This window comes from Eleutherodactylus coqui, chromosome 6, assembly GCF_035609145.1.
Source record: "Eleutherodactylus coqui strain aEleCoq1 chromosome 6, aEleCoq1.hap1, whole genome shotgun sequence".
Classification (NCBI taxonomy): Eukaryota; Metazoa; Chordata; class Amphibia; order Anura; family Eleutherodactylidae; genus Eleutherodactylus; species Eleutherodactylus coqui.
Window position 1 is genome coordinate 131,424,194 of NC_089842.1, and position 22,264 is coordinate 131,446,457.

The following is a 22,264-nucleotide window of genomic DNA, read 5'->3' on the forward strand; positions in this document are numbered from 1 at the left end:
TCTACTATATACCGGGACATGTAAGAGCCACTCAGTACCACTTCTGTTCTGTACTATATACTGGGACATGTGAGAACTACTCAGTACCAGTTCTGTTCTCTACTACCTATATACCGGCACATGTAAAAGCCACTCCGCACCACTTCTGTTCTGTACTGTATACCGGGACATGTGAGAGCCACTCTGTACCAGTTCTGTTCTCTACTATATACCGGCACATGTGAGAGCCACTCAGTACTAGTTCTGTTCTGTACTGTATACCGGGACATGTGAGAGGCATTCCGTACCACTTCTGTTCTGTACTATATATTGGGACATGTGAGAACCACTCAGTACTAGTTCTGTTCTCTACTATATACTGGCACATGTGAGAGCCACTCAGTACCACTTCTGTTCTCTGCTATATACTGGCACATGTGAGAGCCACTCAGTACTACTTCTGTTCTGTACTGTATAGCGGGACATGTGAGAGCCACTCCATACTACTTCTGTTCTGTACTGTATACCGGGACATGTGAGAACCACTCAGTACCACTTCTGTTCTGTACTGTATAGCGGGACATGTGAGAGCCACTCCATACCAGTTCTGTTCTGTACTGTATAGCGGGACATGTGAGAGCCACTCCATACCAGTTCTGTTCTGTACTGTATAGCGGGACATGTGAGAGTCACTCCATACCAGTTCTGTTCTGTACTGTATACCGGGACATGTGAGAGCCACTCCATACTACTTCTGTTCTGTACTGTATACCGGGACATGTGAGAGCCACTCCGTACTACTTCTGTTCTGTACTATATACTGGGACATGTGAGAACAACTCAGTACCAGTTCTCTTCTCTACTATATACCGGCACATGTCAGAGCCACTCAGTACTACTTCTGTTCTGTACTATATACTGGGACATGTGAGAGCCACTCAGTACCACTTCTGTTCTCTACTATATACTGGCACATGTGAGAGCCACTCAGTACCACTTCTGTTCTGTACTGTATACCGGGACATGTGAGAGCCACTCAGTACCACTTCTGTTCTGTACTGTATACCGGGACATGTGAGAGCCACTCTGTACCACTTCTGTTCTCTACTATATACTGGGACACGTGAGAGCCACTCAGAACCATTTCTGTTCTGTACTGTATACCGGGACATGTGAGAGCCACTGAGTACCACTTCTGTTCTCTACTACATGCTGGGACATGTGAGAGCCACTCAGTACCAGATCTGTTCTGTACTATATACCGGGACATGTGAGAGCCATTCCGTACCACTTCTGTTCTGTACTATATATTGGGACATGTGAGAACCACTCAGTACTAGTTCTGTTCTCTACTATATACTGGCACATGTGAGAGCCACTCAGTACCACTTCTGTTCTCTACTATATACTGGCACATGTGAGAGCCACTCAGTACTACTTCTGTTCTGTACTGTATAGCGGGACATGTGAGAGCCACTCCGTACCAGTTCTGTTCTGTACTGTATACCGGGACATGTGAGAGCCACTCCATACTACTTCTGTTCTGTACTGTATACCGGGACATGTGAGAACCACTCAGTACCACTTCTGTTCTGTACTGTATAGCGGGACATGTGAGAGCCACTCCATACCAGTTCTGTTCTGTACTGTATAGCGGGACATGTGAGAGCCACTCCATACCAGTTCTGTTCTGTACTGTATACCGGGACATGTGAGAGCCACTCCATACTACTTCTGTTCTGTACTGTATACCGGGACATGTGAGAGCCACTCCATACTACTTCTGTTCTGTACTGTATACCGGGACATGTGAGAACCACTCAGTACCACTTCTGTTCTGTACTGTATAGCGGGACATGTGAGAGCCACTCCATACCAGTTCTGTTCTGTACTGTATAGCGGGACATGTGAGAGCCACTCCATACCAGTTCTGTTCTGTACTGTATACCGGGACATGTGAGAGCCACTCCATACTACTTCTGTTCTGTACTGTATACCGGGACATGTGAGAGCCACTCCGTACTACTTCTGTTCTGTACTATATACTGGGACATGTGAGAACAACTCAGTACCAGTTCTCTTCTCTACTATATACCGGCACATGTCAGAGCCACTCAGTACTACTTCTGTTCTGTACTATATACTGGGACATGTGAGAGCCACTCAGTACCACTTCTGTTCTCTACTATATACTGGCACATGTGAGAGCCACTCAGTACCACTTCTGTTCTGTACTGTATACCGGGACATGTGAGAGCCACTCAGTACCACTTCTGTTCTGTACTGTATACCGGGACATGTGAGAGCCACTCTGTACCACTTCTGTTCTCTACTATATACTGGGACACGTGAGAGCCACTCAGAACCATTTCTGTTCTGTACTGTATACCGGGACATGTGAGAGCCACTCCGTACCACTTCTGTTCTCTACTACATGCTGGGACATGTGAGAGCCACTCAGTACCAGATCTGTTCTGTACTATATACCGGGACATGTGAGAGCCACTCAGTACCACTTCTGTTCTCTACTATATACTTGGACATGTAAGAGCCACTCAGTACCACTTCTGTTCTCTACTATATACTGGGACATGTGAGAACCACTCAGTACCAGTTCTGTACTGTCCTATATACTGGCACATGTGAGAACCACTGAGTACCAGTTTTGTTCTATATACTGGCACATGTGAGAGCCACTGAGTGCTAGTTCTGTACTATATACTGGCACATGTGAGAGCCACTCAGTACCAGTTCTGTTCTGTACTATATACTGGCACATGTGAGAGCCACTCAGTACTAGTTCTGTTCTGTACTATATACTGGCACATGTGAGAGCCACTCAGTACCAGTTCTGTTCTCTACTATATACCGGGACATGTGAGAGCCACTCTTGACTTACAACAACATTTTTCAGGAAAGGCAACCCGAACCCATTTGAACTTATCTGGTCAATCACAATCCTTCGTCAAAGAGTTTCACAGATGATGGTGAAACCTACTTTCCCCCAGATGTAGAGGATGCCTCCTTGTGAAGGACACAGGCCCAGGTATAAAAAGATTAGAATGATATCTGTAGGGTTAATGCATATATTTGTATACTGTAATTACATCACACCTAAATAGTTGTTTTTAAAATGAGTAAGCCAGATTTTGCTAATAAGTCTGGGTATGGCCACCCATTCCCTTAATTACCTTGGTTACCCTCCTCTGAATTCGCTGTCTAGTTCAGCTATATCATTCCTATACACAGGTGCCCAAAACTGTAAGCAACGCTCCCCGTGTGACCTGTGTAGTGATCGGTGCCTCATTTCATGCGTCAAACGATTTTATTTGCCTTAGCAGTAGTTGTCTGGCAACAGTTGCTAAATTTAAGTATACTTTCTAACAATGTCCCCAAGCCTTTTAAAGCCAGTTTTACCCAGTGTTACTATTTAGTACAGGACTGTACATTTTGTTTCCTCAGCCAAAGCACATAAGCATTCATTTATGCACATTAACCCCTTAGTGACAAAGCCGGTTTGCGTTTTATATGGTCTTAATGACCAACTAATTTTTCAGGGGTTTTTTTTGTCGCCGCACTGCAAGAGCTGTAACATTTACATTTTTTTCATCGCCATAGCGATAGGAGGATTACGATTACACCAATAGCAAATCTATATAGCTTTTATTTTTTGCAACTTTTTCACACTTTCAACAAAAAAAATTGAAAACCCTAACATTTTAATTTTTTTTGTCAATCATGCTGTGAAAGCAGTATTCTTTGTGGGATGAGTTGTACTTTTTATTAGCACCATTTATTGATGCATGCGACGTTTTGATCACGTTCTATTCCTAGTTTTGTAAGGCAAGATAGGCAAAATTAGCTATTTTTGCCATGTTTTTTGCACTTTTTTTCATGAAGCGCACTTTAAAAAAACAAACAAACAAAAAAACTAACTTCTTATTTTTGGACTTGAATATCACCATATTTTATCGTTTCTCGAATAAACTACTATACTTCAGTATGGTAGTGCATTAAAAAGCCTACAAGTCTCAGCCAGAGGCTAAGCCTCATAGGCTACCGAAGTTGGCAGACCCGGAGGCCATATTCAAGCCTACGAGTGCCATAGCAACTCATCGGGATGCCACAATCACATTGTAGGGGTCCAATGGGTGATAGAGGGAGCTCCTTCCCTCTGTTAGCCTTTTACATGCCGTGGTCACACTAACCTCGTCGTGTAAAGGGTTAAACACTGGGTATCTGATGTTTCTTCGGTCCCCGCTTTTAAAGTAAGTGTCCGGCTGTCATCCGACAGCTAAGCACCCGCTCTCCCTGGCACAGGAGACCCACCCTGAGCTTCTAATGCAGGGCTGTCAAAAGTCAAGACATATGGGCAGTCGTTAAGAGGTTAAACTTCATTTGCTTGTTCTCTGCTCAAGCCTCGACCTTACCCAAATCCCTCTGTAATATTCTATTATCCTCCTCTGTATTGATTACTTTAGAGAGCTTAGAATCATATGCAAATATTGAATGTCTACTATATGAGCCCTTCACAAGGTTATGAATCTCTGACTCCCTCTGTCCTTTATCAATGAGCCAATTAGTAACCCAGCTACACATTTACAACTACTCCCAGAACCTACCTATATGGTACAGTATCAAAATCCGTGAAAAAATCCAGGTATAAAACATCTACAGACTAGTCTAGTCTGCAAATTACTGGACTTAATTTCTTCAGAACAATAGAGTGAAAGCCAACTGGACCCATTGATTTGCCAACTTTAGTGTTTTTAAGGCGATACTGCACTTCTTGCTGGGTTAAGCAGAGAATTCAGTTATCCCTAATTATGTCATCAGTTATTGGATTTTCTTGAGCATATAGAGAAGACATTTAATAGTTTGCCCTTTTCCACATCCTCCGCTATCATTACATCCAGGCTATTTTTGAGAGGGATGTAAATGTGCAGAATTGTACAGCATTTCGTGCTCACACCCTTCCACCAATTACATGCATGTACCTCATGAGGCGGGAATGGTTAAAGGATAGATAAAATCATATATTCTGGTCACTGTTACCTACAGGTTTCTGTTTCCTAATCTATGTCAGGATAGTTGAAGTCCCCTATAATAATTCTTTATGATTTCCTGCCTCCTCTGTTTGCCTTATTAGTAGAGCCTCTGCTTCTTCCATTATACTTTAAGATATAAAATGCCTTCGGAAAGTCTCCAGACTCAACCTTTTTTTTACATTTTTTTTATTATGTTGTGGCCTTGTGCAGATTAAACAAAAACTTCATGTTTTTCCCCATCATTCTACACTCAATACCGCATAATGATAAAGTGAAAACAGAATCTTTGCTAAGTTCCAAAAAAGACAAACTAACATTTTGCATTGATATAGGTATTCAGACCCTTTGGTATGACACTTGACATTTAGCTCTTGGAGACTCCACTCAAGGTGTAGAAATATCTCAAAGATGATCAAGAGAAATGGGAGTCACCTGTGGTAAGTTCAGTAGATTGCACCCTAGTCTATGAAAGGCATGTTAATGGATTTCATGGAGGCGATGGTACTCCACTAATATTCTGGGACACTTGTCAAAACTGGGTCCCCTTAAGGGAGATCTGGACAAAAAAATTGCTACGTAAGGATCTTCTGCCTTAGAAGTAAGAGACCTTTGAGTCGAAATGAGGGATTTCTTATGAAGCATTCATTTGAAATCAGCTTTTGGAAATATTAAGGCCCATTTAGACGCAATGAGTATTGCTCAAAATTCGTTAAAAGCGTGGAAAGCGAGCGATAATAGTTACGTGTAAACGCGCGCCAATTGTGCACTTTTTGTTGGTAATTCGTTCATCGTTGTCTTTCAGTCCACTTAAAATCCATCGTTTGGTAGTTCGCTTATCGTTTGGTTTAAATGAAAATCGTTCAGTCGTTATCGATTTTTACCTTCACTGATGCACACGCCATTCAAACAAACTATTGTTCATTATCGTTTATGATCCATTTTCCAACAATAATCGTTAAGTTTAAATGGTCTTTAAAAGCAAAACCATCGCTCACTTTTGATCGCTTCAACAAATTTTGAGCGATAATCGTTGCATCTAAATGGACCGTTACTTAGTCACTTCTATCAATTGTATAACTATTGAGAAGTCTATTACTTTGTAATACAGCACCTCTATAAATGACCTAACAGCTTTTCTTGTGACCAATGTACTGAGGCCCTGTGAGAGAAGTACATACTAGCATGCCTTAGGAGTCGCTCAATATAAACAGATGCATAGTCTATAAACTAGTAATGAAATTGCTCTGTATGAGTAATAGTTAAGATTGGAAGATACAGTATACTATGCTCAGAAAGGCCGATCTGCCATTTGTTGGGCTGATTACATTATGACACATCGGGATTAGTCGTGTATGAGGGAGGCACTCCGTATGATTAGTTTAAGGACCCGTCCTGTATGATTAGCTTTCTCCCCATCGGCCGCTCAGCAAGCATTGTCTCTCACTGGTCAGTCAAATGAGAGAATCCCTCCTGCGTATTATATAACAACTATCATTTAGGTGGGTGCACCTCTAGTAATCCTAGACCCCTGAGGACGGCACTATATTGGCAAAACCTGTTTGGGGTGGGGGAGTTCTGTGTTTATTTTAGCTCCAACACATAGACCTGGCGATATTATTTAGGCAGAGTTATTAGTCTGCAGCACTGACCTGCTTGACATCTTATATAGCTACTAGCCATTTAGGAGAGCTCTATAAGGCACAGTGTACAGCATATTGCAGTAGCACTGGATGACATATTATGGTGGCTTAGCCCTCCCAGGTTTGCTAGGCAGGGGGTTGTATTTTTAATTTCTAGGTCTCCTAGTATTTTAATTTATTCAATAAAAGTTACATTTTAATGAAGGTATTCAACTGGGGTGTTTCTTGCCCTTTAGGGTGACTTCAAACTGGTGAAGAAATTGCATGATTTCCCAGCGCTGCGAGGCATCGCAAAATTATGAAGCCAGTTGCTCCCTTCACCTTAGAAGCGCTGTAATCTCTGGCGCGTCTTCTTGCAGGTCCCCAGCACTCTTCTTCAGCATCTCTTCTGGCTGGGGAATGGCAGAGGATTGTGATCTTCTCCCATTGATTTCAATGGGGCTGGGAGAAGATCACTATCTCCTGCCGTGGCTGTGACACCCACCGCAGGAGTTTCCTTCGGCCCTGCTGTGATGCGAGGTTGTTTCCCTGCAAAAACGCCTCATATCCTGGGCTGTTCAGAAGGATTGCTAAAGCAATATCAGGTCGTCAATCATGGCCCGATATCTCTCTCCTCAGTGTGCAGGGGGCCTTAGGCAATTCCAGTATTAATTACTGTCTATAAAAGGTCACAAAGCTCACAATGCAGATCAGAGCCAGAACCGAGCCATAAGAGGGAAAGAACTGCCTGTAGAGCTCAGTAAGAGGATTGTGTGGAGGTACAGATCTAGACAAGGTCACAGAATTATTTCTGCTGCACTGAAAGTTCCAAAAAGGACAGTGGCTTCTATAATTCTTAAATGAAGTTTGGAACAACCAGGACTCCTAGAGCTGGCTGAATGTTAGGGATTTAAAGTGGATCCACTGTGCCGCCCAACCAGTAGATAGATTAGGCCTGCAGGGCAGACTACCGACTCTGGAAACCTGGATGTTAACCGCTGGAGGCGTGACTTGGAATGCAAAGGGCACCAGGGAATCTAGCTCTATGCTGGAAACAGGAGATGAAAAGTCCTTGCCTATCAACAGCAGAGAATTCATCCTGACAAGGGCTGCCCTGCGCGGGAACCTAGGTGCTGATTAACCCTGTCAGGACTGCTAACCAGGAAGTTGGATAACACCACTCCCTCTGCAGAATCAAGGAGTGAGCAAGTTCAGGAGCAAGCTGGAAGTACTGAGCACACTGAAGACCAAGCACCAACTGCAAACACAGGAGCAACAGGAGTAGCTGCAACAGGTGCACACATGAGGACTCATACACCAACACTGCAGCAGAGGCTGTCAGGTCTGAGGCGTCTATATATTGGTGAAGAAATGACAAACAATCTGCAGCTGGGTGGAAGAGGCAGAACCAATTTAACCATAGATGTGCTGGAAAAAAGGCAATCACAGATTCAGAAAACGATGCCCATGTCTGCCAGACCTAGCAATACTCCCCTCTCTAAGCCCTCCTCCCCTCCTGCTGGTTCTCTGTAGAAATTCTGGAATGAGCCGAGGGGCATTGATGTTCTCAAAAGGCTCTCATGACCTTTCCTTTAGCCCATAACCCTTCCAATAAAAAAAAAAATAGGTCTTATTCCTAACCCTCTTGACATCAAGAATATTTTTAACCTCAAAGGTGTCCTCAGAATGAATCTGAGCGGACACTGGTCAGGATTGTTTGGAAAACCTATTAAGTACCAAGGGCTTGAGCAGAGAGACATGAAAGGAGTTGGGGATGCGAAGGGAGGGGGGGTCCTTAGTTTGTAACAAACAGAATTAATCCTCCCTAGAACCTCAAACGGGCGCATAAAGCATGGAGCAAGCTTATAAAACGGTATCCTCAATCTGATGTGTTTGGAGGAAAGCCACACTTTATTCCCTGGTGCAAACTGCGGGGAGTGACAGTGCCTGCTATCAGTGAACCTTATTGTTACCCATAGACAATAAAAAAGGAGGGTTTTGGTGGAGTCACTGACGTGCTGGTTGTATGAAAACTCAGCCCAAGGCAAAATGCTCACCCAATCATCTTGATGGGCGTTAGTAAAATGGTGAAGATACCCAGTGAGAATTTGATTGACCCGTTCCACCTGCCCATTGGACTGTGGATGGTACGCGAAGGAGAAGTCCAGAGTTTTGTTTACCAGTTAACAGAGAGCTCACCAAAACTTGGAGCTAAATTGTACCCCCATGTCCAACACTATGTGCTCGGGGAAGCCATGAAGACGAAAAACATGTTCAAAAAATCTCTTGGCCAGCTGACCAGCGGTAGGCAAACCAGGCAGAGGTACAAAATGAGCCAGTTTAGAAAACGTTCCACTACCACCCAAATGGCAGTACACCCACGGCACGTTGGCAGATTCGTAATAAAGTCAATCGCAATATCCTGCCATTGAGACGCTGGTATGGGTAGCGGACACAGGGGACCTGTGGGTCTCGATTTTCGGGCTTTATTCTGAACACATGAGGTACAAGATGACACAAACTCACGGATGTCCCTCCCAATGGCTGGCCAACAATACAGTCGGCTAATGAGTTTGCTGGTCTTCCATAACCCGGAGTGTCCAGCTAACTTAGAGCAATGACCCCTCTTCTTTTTACCTCCTGTGGTATATTCCTCATGCAAACAGGATTCATGGTCACCACTTTGGCAGGATCGATTATGAATTGTGGAGACTCCTCCATGTCGTTATCATCAAAAGCCCTAGACAGTGCGTCAGCTTTAATATTTCAGCTTACAGAGTGAAAGTAAAAAACAAAATCGAATCGTGCAAAAAACAAAGACCACCGAGCCTGGATAGGATTAAAGGGGTTGTCCCGCGGCAGCAAGTGGGTCTATACACTTCTGTATGGCCATAATAATGCACTTTGTAATGTACATTGTGCATTAATTATGAGCCATACAGAAGTTATAAAAAGTTTTTTACTTACCTGCTCCGTTGCTAGCATCCTCGTTCCCATGGAGCCGACTAATTTTCGCCCTCCGATGGCCAAATTAGCCGCGCTTGCGCAGTCCGGGTCTTCTGCTCTCTTCAATGGAGCCGCTCGTGCAGAATGCCGGCTCCGTGTAGCTCCGCCCCGTCACGTGCCGATTCCAGCCAATCAGGAGGCTGGAATCGGCAATGGACCGCACAGAAGAGCTGCGGTCCACGGAGGGAGCAGACCCCGGCGGCCATCTTCAGCAGGTAAGTATGAAGACGCCGGACCGCCGGGATGCAGGTAAGCGCTGAGCGGTTTGTTTTTTTAACCCCTGCATCGGGGTTGTCTTGCGCCGAACGGGGGGGGGGGGGGGGGGGACAACCCCTTTAAGCCGCTGAGCGGTCTAGAGGTATGTGAGATTCTTGTGGTCGGTATGAATCACAATGGCATGAGAGGCTCCCTCCAGCAGATATCACCAAAATTCTGATCGCCAGCAACTCTTGGTCTCCTATTGAGTAATTCCGCTGTGCTGAGAAAAAGGCCTTGGAAAAGAATCCATACGCTCTTTTGTGACCTGGCTCACTTTTTTGCAAGAGAACCGCCCGTGCTTCAGAGGAAGAGGCATCAACCTCCAGAAAAAGCTCTCTCACGCCATTTGGTTGGTGCAAACAGAAGTGGAAGACAAGGCCGACTTAAGGGCCTAAAAGGCGGATTCTGCCTTCCGAGGCCATTGTTTGGCATCTACTCCCTTTCGTGTGAAAGTAGAAAAAGGAGCCACCAGGGAGGAAAAATGTGGAATAAATTGTCTGTAATAATTTGCAAAGCCTAAGAATCATTGGAATGTGCGGAGTCCTGAAGGGCGAGGCCAATTTAACAAGGCGAGGCCTTCTCAGGGTCCATCTCCAAACCCTGTTTGAAGACAATATATCCCAAAAAGGGAAGCGAGTCAGTCTCGAATTCACACTTATCAAACTTAGCAAGCAAGCGATTCTCTCTTAATTGCTGCGGACAGTGCGCACCTACCTCCGATGCGATTGTGTGTCTGTGGAGACCTACACAGAGTAGACCAAGATTAAAAAATGTTAATTTTATTTGGTTAAATTAAAAAAACAAACAACAATAAGGGCATACAAGGGGGGCCATTAACAATAATTAGCGGATACACTTCCCCAAGGTATGGGATATCCGCTATAGGACAGACAGACATAAAGTGGTATGTCAGGGCATGTGTCCTAGATGTTGTCCACGGGGACCCAGTATATATGATTAGTTATGACTGGGTGGTGGCCAAGACCACAGGCCGCTTCCTAGGTATTCATTGTGTAGTATCAGTCCATATTGGACGTCTGACAGGCTCACACTGGTAGTTGCTTGAACACTTATCTACTGTAAACTCTGATATGTAGAGTGCAGACCAAATGACAGCGAAACTACGTTATCGGAGTTTCATATTTAGTATTTACACTTCAATGTGTTTCTCCACAGATTAGGCGGGTCATCAGGAAGTAAAATGAGCCCTATGAAAGACTATTTTAAGTCTGTAGTGTTTTAGTCATTGGCCTCATACTAAGTGAAAGTACACTGGTGAGAGGTTCGCATGAATGGAATTTAGATAGATAGCTCAGATTGTGTGACTAATAAATATATTCAATCTATTGATGGCTATTGGTAGCTGTTAGCAGAAAGCCAAACATTCGTGGCAACGGGGGACGCATTCAACATACCAGACCATCTATTATAGCTGAATGCTATTCATTCAAGCCTGGTTATATCAGGCTCAACAGAGTCAGATATGCGTCGCATCACCATGTGGTGATGCTGATTGTAGTTTGGTATGGTTTGCGTATCCAAGCATACAGAGGTCCCACAGAGGCGTTATCTGGTCAAAAATGGTTTGGCCAGAGGCAGCCAGCTACAAAAGAAATGGCTAACTAGCTAGTGATGCAGATTTTCTACCTGTGCTTGCTAAGATTGTATGGCTCACATAGTCACTAGCTGAAAGTTAGTCTATCTATACTAGCTGGATTGATAGAAAATAGATTCAGTTCCCAGCAGAGTATCCCCCCCAAAAAGGGTATAAGCAATAGTAAAGAAATTAAAATCAGCCCATAGTCTGGATGGTAGACTACACACATTCTCTAGTCCACCATCCAGACTATGGGCTGATTTTAATTTCCTTACTTTTGTACTTTTGGCCACCCCCCAGTAATAACAAATCATATATAGTGGGTCCCATGGACAACAACTAGGGCACATGCCCTGGCACACCACTTTATGTCTTTCTGTCCTATAGCGGATATCCTATATATCTTGGGGAAGTGTATCTGCTAATTTTTGTTAACGGCCCCCCCTTGTGTGCCTTTATTGTGGCTTGTGTGTTTAATTTAACCAAATAAAATTTAGATTTTTTAATTTTAGTCTACTCTGTGAAAGGCTTTAATTAGAAATAGACTACTGCCCCTGTGACCTGTATCTGTGGAGAATATCAATGTGTCATCCAAAAATACCACGATGCATACATGGAGAAGGTCGCGGAAAATGTTGTTGACAAAGTCCTGGATGACGGCCAGGGCATTGACTAGCCCAAATGGCATTACCAAATATTCATAGTGGCAGTCTACCACTCGTCCCCCTGGCGAATGCGAATCAGATTGTACGCATCCCTCAAGTCTGTTTTAGTGAGAAACCGAGCGCCCCGCAGACAATCAAACAGCTCGGAAATCAACGGCAGTGGGTATTAGTTTTTCACAGTGATAGAAGTGAGCCCTTAGTAGTCAATGCAGGGATGCAAAGAACCATCCTTCTTCTTTATGAAGAAAAACCCAGCCCCGGCCACGGAGGAGGACTTTCAAGTGACCCCTTTGGCCAAATTATCTTTCACATACTCGGCCATGGCCTGCGTCTCTGGAAGAGACAAGGAATAAACTCATCCTTGAAGAGATACGGTACTAGGCAGGAGTTTTATGGTACAATTGTAGGGGCGATGTGGTAGGAGGGCCTCGGCCTCTTTTTGTCAAATAAGTCTATGAAACTCTGATAAGCCTCAAGCAGGCCCTGGAGACAAGGAGTTACGGAAACCAGGCGCACGAGATGAAGGGGGTGCATACATCTGGTGTGGCAGGCTCTATTGCAATTTAGCACCTCGCTCTTATTCCAGTCCAGGACTAGGTTATGATCATGGAGCCGGTGCAAACCTAAGAGCAGTGGACTAGTGCCCCCAAGGAAATACTAACAGAGATATCGTCTCTGAATGCAAGCCGCCTATCTTTAACTGTAGTGGCTCTGTGATCAATTGGATGGCCTTGGGAAGGACACTACCATTGACGGCGCCAGAATCAACAAAGGCTCCCACCAATACCTGGGTGCCAGAGAAAACCATATTACTAGGAAGATTTAGTTGAGGAGAGGAATGATCCTCACCTAGGCCAGCCTCTCCCACTGATCCTGGGTGGATTAGTTTCTCGGTTTACGGGGGCATTCACAAACTAAATGGCTGGAAGACCCGCAATATAAACATAGCCCCCTCTCTAGTCTCCGCTCACGCTCCCTCCTAGACAACCCTAGCCGATCCACTTGCATGGATTCCGAATCGCTAGGCTAAAGGTGATGCTAAGAAGGCCCCTTGGGATTGGGGAACAAGACAGATAGAACTCCTTTGCTGCTTAACCTCCCTAGCACTCTTCTGAAAATGTAGATCTATACTTATGGCTAATGAGATAAGAGCATCCAAAGAAGTGAGAACCTTGCGTCCTGCCAACTTATCCTCGATCCGCGCATTCAGTCCCTCCCAGAACGTGGCGGCTAAAGCCTCGTTATTCCACTTTAAGGGTGCCCACCCACTGGCGTTTTTTTTCACTGCGAAATTCGCAGGTTTTTTTTTTCTGCAGGGGGTCTATGGGACTTGTGATGTAAAAATCGCGATATCACGCGATCGCGATTTTAGCTTTGCATGTCCCATAGCCCAAAGACCCCTGCAGAATAAAAAAAACGCTGCGAATTTCGCAGTAAAAAAACGCTAGTGGGTGGGCACCCTAACTCAGAAGCCAAGACGCGAAATTGGATCCCGTATTGACCCACCGTGAGGTTATTCTGAGCAAGTCGCAGCAAGGCGGACGCGGCTGAGGACGGACGACCGAGTTTGTCAAAAACTCGGCTAAATGACTAGGGTGATGTTGTTTACCAGTGGATCATCCTTCTCCCAGCGATGGTTAATCCACGCCAGAACTTGACCCGAAGTGTGGGACACAACGAATGCCGCGAGGTGTGGGAGTAATTCAAAATGCAGGGTGCACTGATTTATGAAACCCCAACATTGCCCTGGGTCTCCCTCATAACGAGGTGGTGCTGCCAATCGCGGACCTGACGAGGCGGCAACTGCAACTACGTCTGCCGGACCTAACACCGACCCACCAAACTAAGTTATCAGGGAGAAGATCCTTGGTAATAGGTGACCAATAACCCAATGGTTGCTCAGGCTGCGCTCCAAAGATCCTGCGTGCAGGTAGGATAAACTTCCAGAAGGTCCAGAAGGTCTCTCAGACTGTGAGAAACAAGATTCTCTGGTCTGATGAAGCCAAGATTGAACGTTTTGGCCTCAATTCTAAGCATGTCTGGGAGGACACCAGGCACTGCTCATCATCTGCCTAATACCATCCCTACGGTGAAGCGCAGTGGGGGCAACATCATTCTGTGGGGGTGTTTTTCAGCAGCTAGAACAAGAGGACTGGTCAGGGTAGCTGTAAAGCTGAATGGAGCAAAACCTGATCCAGAGTGCAAGAGACCTCAGACTGGGCAGGAGGTTCACTTTCCAACAAGGTGAATGACCCTAAGCACAAGGTGACAATGACCCTAAGCACACAGCCAAGACAATAGAGGAGCAGCTGAGGGACAACTCTGAGTGCTTGAGTGGCCCAGCCAGAGCCTTGATTTGAACCCAATCGAACATCTCTGGAGACACCTGAAAACAGCTGTCCACAAACGGCCCCATCCAACCTGACAGAGCATGGGAGGATCTGCAGAGAAGAATGACACAAAATCCCCAAATCCAGGTGCGGAATCATACCAAAGAAGACAGGAGACTGTAATCACTGCCAAAGGTGCTTCAACTAAGTAAATGAGTACAGGGTCTGAATACGAATGTTAATGAAAAATGTTAGTTTTTGATTTTTAAGAAATTTACGAAGATTTCTAACATTCTGTTTCCACTTTGTCATTATGGGGTATTGAGTACAGAATGATGGGGAAAAGTCTGAAGACTTTCTCAGTATTGTATTTTTTTGTCTTATTTATTTAAGGCAGGATTTTACATAAGACAACCCTCCCCTTATTTGTACAACTGTTTCTGAACAGACTATAACCCTGCAAATTAACAACCTCTTTCATAGCCATCATCCTGCCATGTTCTCACAGCCAGCCATGTCCCCATTCCATTTCCTCAATATTGTTAGTGATGCCTGTGGAATTACATGTGCTTTATGGGGGAATTTATTAAGGCTGTGCAGTAGTTTTCAGTCATCAATAAATACAAAGTTTTACACAACTATGGTTTTCCTCAGAAATTTTACGACTTTTTGCTGTTGTACAATTTTTTATTTTACTTTTCTAGTGTCTAGAAAAGAGGGTGGGATGTGAGTAGATGTGAGGTTTTTAGACAGATTTTAAAAATATGACTTATCTAGTAGGTGGGTTGCATAAAAAGTGACTCCGCAGCTCTAGTCATACCTAAAAGATGTGACTAATTTATCATCAGTGTATGACATTTGAGAAGTTTGTCGCAAATATCATCAACGTGGCCTCCAGCAAAACAGACTTTAAAAAAAGAGTACATCACATCTTTCCTATGTCCTCTCTTTATCTCTTATCTATATTAACAGTTTTAACCCTTCCTTCTGCTTCACCCTCTTTGTCTGTGTAAATAGAAAATCACAGCATGTCCTATTCTGGTCCAACTCTTTCGAATGACAGTTACCCATTCAAGTCCATGGGTGTGAAAAAAAAAGAAAAAGATTGCACATGGAGGACATTCGAAAGTACTCCATTCTTCACTTATCATTGCTGAGCAATGCTAGGAGTAAAAAATAGTCCAGCTTCTGTTTTTTAGTGTGCGAGAGAAAAAACGAACAAAGAAATGAAGACCCGTAATGAATATGGATGCAACTGAACATACACATGACTTATAAACCGATCTATAATGGACCAAAATCAGATACGCTCATCTGAATAAACTCTAACACTAGGGCACAGACACCACTAGGGGGCGCAACACACCAGCAACTCAGTGAGAACGGATGAGGTCATCCAATAATGAAAGTCATAAATGTCTCATAAAATCCAGAACGTGGACAAGAAAGAAAACGTAACCTCTGCAGAAATAACTGGCAGACAAAGGCTATAGCTGCGTATAGCGATGTAAGGCTATGATTTAGGGCCATAAATGTTTTCCATATTTCAGACTAAGTGTAACTATTTTCCGTCCTGCAATAGTAATGCTTTTAACCTGATGGAATAAAGTTTCACCATTTCATGATGAAAACAAGGACTGGATCTCCTGACCATTTTTTATTTTATCCTATATAACTCCCACCCCTCAGTTCCACAAACACTCCAATCACCCCACATCTCTTCATCATGGGTTTTACATGGATTCATCATGCCATTTATATTCCTGTGCCTTTCAAACTTCCCAGCACTGTCCTATCAAGGGGAGGCCATAGCTATGAGCATCCTGATCTACCCACTTCATTTCAATAGAACTACAATTAAGACTGACAGAAGTAGAGTGCATTCACATGAGGCTGTCTGCATACAGTAAAAACCCCATCAAAAACTGCATTGGGGAAAAATACGCTTGTTTTTGCCACATTTTCATTTTTCTTGACCTCAAATGCAGCAAAACCGCTGCTAAAATGCACACATTCTTATCGCATCCAAAGTGTGCCATGTGAATGTGCCCACAGAAGACATACACATAATCCATGGAGATCAGTCCACTGAGTCCCCCAGAACAAGGGAAATCTCGATAGGGAGAACTGGGGCATACAGAGGATGACACGTCGCTGTACTACTACTGTATGTGAGTTATTAATTATCAGGACCCCCTGTGAGGACTGCATTAGAGTCCAGGGAGATCTGACTCTTTGCATAAGACCTCTTCACGCTTTAAGGGAGTATCCTGGAAACAATACAAGTAGAAGAATTTGACACTCCGATTACAAAATCTATACAAGAATCCTAAGAGAGAAGAATACTGTACAAGAGTGTGAAATGTGATCATAGTTAACCACCATTATGGGAGGAGTAACGGCTACGTTCACACATAGTGGATTTGGTGCAGTTATTCACAGTGGAAAAAAACGCACCACTTGGTGCAAATTTTGATATAATCCGCAGTAAAGATTACTGTATTCAGTTTCAGTATAGTAGTAAGTTTAGCATCCCTGTAATGTTTTTTCTTCTGTATCGTGGCGTTGTCCAGTCATGGTATTGTGGTATTTTTAGCCACTACATGGTAGTAATATTTACTATTTTTAGTTGGGAGTAGGGTTAAACTACGGTATATATCCAGATTCTGGTACAGCATAGAGCACCCTGTATTTTACAATAGAGCACCACAATGAACACCAGGACCTGCTGAGCAGCAGCATATCAATGAGCAGCATTTATATTTATCAATTGTACCACTAATAATTTGTACAGCGTCACAATTGATGACCAATGATAAAAACAGTTTTATTGTCAATGTTCTTTATTAGAACTGACCAACTATCACTATAGATAAATGAGCAAATCATGTTGATAATTGCTAAGTGTAAATGGACCTTTAATGGGGCTTAATCAGGATAAATGCCTGGGGCATGAACCACATGTGCATGCAGTCCTGTCCCCATCCCCAAACACACTCATACACTCACTGTGGCTGCGGCACCAGACATGACAGGAGCTGAGGACCCCCCATTCCAAATATACTGTGGCTATGCCATAAATGTCTAAAGAGAATATCTCTTTACATAGGCATTAGAGATGAGCGAACGTACTTGGTAAGGGCGATTTCGCAATCGAGCACCGCGATTTTCGAGTACTTCACTACTCGGGTGTGCTGTGGGTGAGCGGGGGGTTGCAGTGGGGAGTGGGGGGGAGAGGGAGAGAGAGAGGGCTCCCCCCTGTTCCCCGCTGCTACCCCCCACTCCCCTCTGCAACCCCCCGCCCCACAGCGCACCCGAGTACTTTTCACCTGAGTAGTGAAGTACTCGAAAATCGCGGTGCCCGATTGCGAAATCGCCCTTACCGAGTACATTCGCTCATCTCTAATAGGCATATATAATTGTGCATTATATGATATATGCTAGCTTGATGTTCTTCTCTCAGATGTACTAACACAGTGTTCTTTTTACACCATGTAAATTGCAGTTTATCTAGGATTGTCATAATTGGCAAACTTTTCTATCCTCTCCTAAAAGATCTTAAAATGTTGAACAGACGGTTCCAGTTTCTCTCTATCATGGCTCTCCAGCCTCTGGATGTAAGGTAAGCACAAACACAAATTCACGGACCGAAAGAAAGGATCTTGAAAATGATTAGGAATTGAAACACAAAGTCTAGTAGGAAACGGTTAGCCCTTTTAAGTTCTCTGCCCACACATGTATCATGCAGCCGTGGGCTAGGTACCTTAGCCCCACCAGCGGAAATTTCTCCAATTGGCTCACAACTGGGCTTCATCTTGTGACTGCTCCCAGTTGTCGAATTGGAACCCGAATCCACTGAAATAATGTCTGCTGTGTCAATCTTTACCTAATCCAGAGAATTAGGACGTGTGTTCGATACAAAATCTGCAGGATTACATTATTTGTTTCTTCTGCACAGTAAAACTAGCAAAGGACAAGTCAAGCAGGAGTCATTACAGCCCATCTCACCTCGCTCACAGGTTCTTCCCCAGTGTCCTGTGCCGGTACAATCGCACACAAAGCGGTTCCAGCCGTCCCTACAAGCAGCATTGTTCTTACAGGGGTAGCTATCACACTGTTTGCCGCTCATCCGAGAGCAGGAAGACTTCACACCAGCTGCATTCTGAGCCTCTGCCAGCTGCCGAATATTCTTACTGCGCCCATCGATGAAAAGGTCACGGATGCAGCCAACGTAACCATAGTTCAGCATGGCCGTCCAAAGTTCGGTGGGCAAGATGAGTCCCGCTCTGTTCTCTGGAAGACCACCTAAATACATGTCGCCTTCTAAGTCCAAAATTTCGCTCTCACCACTGGCAGTGAATGGAGTGCGTTTGCTATTAACGGAGATGGTGCCTGCAAAGGAAAGCACAAAAGTCACCTTTAATTAGGAATTTCATGTTAAAATAAAGAAAAAAATATTTAAAAAACACTGAAACTAAAAGAGAAAGACAAGTAAGAAATAATGAAAGGGGATCGACACCCCAATGACTCATCTGTAGTCAGTATTTTGCAGTGTGTGTCCCTTTAACAAGTGTCAATAGTATAAAATCATTCATCTAATAGATTCATTGATGGTGCAATGACTCAAGTATGTCCCGTCATTACTAATGAGGACTGACCACACACAGTTATATTATATATACGTACACATATACACTATTGCTGTTAGTCGTTCACGAACCTCGGCAACCCTAAAACCAAGTTCCCTCCATGTTTTTTTGATTTTGCACTGCATTTTGTATACACACGGGGTTATTAGAAATTATCTTCCTAATTGAAAATGCTCATAACTCATGTTTAATAACACTCAGATACAGAAATCTGATATCAATGGAAAAAGAAACTAAAAAAACTTAATTTAGCAAGAGCCCATAGCAACCAATCACAGCGCAGCTTTCATTTCTTAAGCTGCTGAGGTAAAATGAAAGCTGCGCTGTGCTTGGTTGCTATGGGCAACAAGGTCAGTATTTTAGCATTAGGGCCCCTTCACATGGATGTTTTGCACAGCAAACCTCGGCAACCCTAAAACCAAGTTCCCTCCATGTTTTTTTGATTTTGCACTGCATTTTGTATACACACGGGGTTATTAGAAATTATCTTCCTAATTGAAAATGCTCATAACTCATGTTTAATAACACTCAGATACAGAAATCTGATATCAATGGAAAAAGAAACTAAAAAAACTTAATTTAGCAAGAGCCCATAGCAACCAATCACAGCGCAGCTTTCATTTCTTAAGCTGCTGAGGTAAAATGAAAGCTGCGCTGTGCTTGGTTGCTATGGGCAACAAGGTCAGTATTTTAGCATTAGGGCCCCTTCACATGGATGTTTTGCACAGCAATGCGCAGAGAAACAAAGCCCATTGATTTCAACAGGTTTATTCTCATTTTTTTTGCATGTGTGAAAAAAATGTAGCATGCTCCATTTTTGTGTGCATTTGAGAACCAAAGACCCCATAGAAGCCTATGCAAGGTGCACAAATGCGCAATACGCTGCGGAATTCCGCAAAAGAAAGAACACATCTGGACCTTATTACACCAAATAGCTTTTTAATCCACGAAAGGGTTGTGTTGGGCGTATATGTAAACTTCCTCTAGCATGTGCAAAAAAGTACAGTACTATACGCCAATACGCGCACATATCTACCTCATCCAACTTCGCTCGCTGTGCAAATGTGTTTTGCTAAGACAAGCATTTTTGCGCATACGCTCGTGTGAAGTTACTCTTAGACAGTTTTGCCAAATGAGACCCAAAAAAGTTTTATTCTCCCGTAGACGTCACTAAGGGAATAGGAGAGAAAATGGCTGCCAACAAAGTCAGGAGTGCATTTTGTGTCTTTGATTTTCATGTCTACAAGTCTACTAGTGTGCAACATCACTTTGGAACAGTTTGATGAAGATCCACCCAAGCGGGCGCACAGTTTATAGGTGGTCTTCCACTTTTAAGAAAAAAAATAGCATCTGTAAGCGAAAATCCGTCCATCCACCAGTAAGCGTGGGAACAGTGGAGCGCCCGGACAAGTTCTCCGAAATCCATCAGAGCAAGCAGAGAATCGAACATCCTGCAGCCGACGGTGTGGAAGATTCTGCGAAAACATTTACAAGGTTATCTCTACCAAATGCAATTGTTACCGGCCCTGAAACCGGATGGCAAAGTGCGGCGACGTTGTTTCTGTGAGAGTACGCAGCATTAATAAAAAGCGGTGGTTACATTGAGTCTTTAGTGTTTGGTGATGAAGACGCCTGCCACCTTTCGGGAAAAGTTACCGAATGTAATGTCAGTCTGGGGAGGGAAAGCCCTCATGTCTACGTGGAGCGTATGTGCGACTCCCCAAAGGTGAATGTGTTCTGTGCTGTAACCCATATGGCGCCTTCTCTTTCCGTGCGGAAACAATCCCAGGGATTGGACGCTACAGATATGGCTTCTGTCGCAGCTGGAACCGAAAATCCCAGGTTTCATCTTCCAACACGACTTCCAACAGGCATCCCCCCATTTTCACAGTTTAAGGGGTTTTGTCATAAAAAAAAAATTCTCACCTATTCCTCCCAGGCAGACTCCTTACCGCATCTTCTCCTCGCTGATCTTCTCCAGTCCCCCGGGTAACATTACCTCCAGCCGGACAGATCCTCCTCTTCTTGTTATGAAGCGTCCATTCACAGGCATTCTTCCTTCTTCCTGGCAATGTACATAGCATTCACTGTCTGGAAAGGAATGCTGATCTATTGCAGAGACAGCGCACATTCGCAGTCTCTGCAATAGCTCGGCACTCTGTGCTTGGCTGTGAACTAGTGACATAGCGTACATTGCCGGTCAGGAAGAAGAATGCCTCTGAATGGATGCTTTGTCACAGGAAGCAGAAGAATCAGCCAGCTGGAAGTGAGGTAACCCAGGGGGACTGCAGGAGACAGGAGAAGATCGACGGTGGAGAAGATGAGGTAAGTAGAATGCCTGAGGAGGAAAAGGCGAGTATAGATTTTTTTTTTAATGACAGAACCACTTAAAAGTCAAAAGTGAGCTCAATAGGCAACTACCAAACATATGGATTGGTCGTGCAAGTGGTCACGATAAAGAACTTCTTCTTTGCTCTTCATGTTGCCCGGACCTTACAACTTGTGATGTTTTCCTCTGGGGGAGTGTTCAAGATAGAGCCCCCATGCTACCCTACCACCCACCATGCATGATCCGCAAGTACGCATCACAGAAGCCATTGCATCAGCCAGTCGTGATACTCTGTCACTGGACCCACATCGAGCCTGTAGTCGGGTTCCTGCCATAGTAAAGGCGGCCACGCTGATCACCTCTAATGTGCAACACATTTTTGATGTTGTGCCATAAAATCTTTCGAGTTTCTGGTTCCATTGATATCAAATTTACGTATCTGAGTGTCATTAAATGTGAGTTATGAGTCCTACAAATTGGGCAGATGATTTGTAAGAACCCTCTATAAATGCACACTCATTGACAAAAATAATAATAATGTACCCAAATAGACTGTGGTGTCATGAATAAGTAATCTGGACTGCTATGGACTGACACCGTATAGTCTTTAGCGACGAATCCAGGTTCTGTTTGGTGCCTACGATGGTCCAGTATGGAGGCCTCGTGGGGAGCGCTTCAATCCTGCCTTTGCTGTGGAGTGACACACTGTGCTAACTGATGATGTGATGGTCTGGGGGCCATTGCATACAACAGTCGGTCACCCCTAGTAGTGGTACGAGGGACA

General features: G+C 44.0%; 1 protein-coding gene across 3 annotated transcripts in view; it reads right to left on the bottom strand.

Moving 5' to 3' along the window:
- The window catches only part of NRXN3 (neurexin 3), a 333,468-nt gene that overhangs the window by 293,392 nt on the left and 17,812 nt on the right, over nt 1–22,264 (bottom strand). For all 3 annotated transcript variants that reach the window (XM_066607622.1, XM_066607621.1, XM_066607620.1), the window contains exon 4: nt 18,511–18,894. In XM_066607622.1, the coding sequence (XP_066463719.1) occupies nt 18,511–18,894 (384 nt within the window). The remainder of the gene's footprint in view (nt 1–18,510; nt 18,895–22,264) is intronic.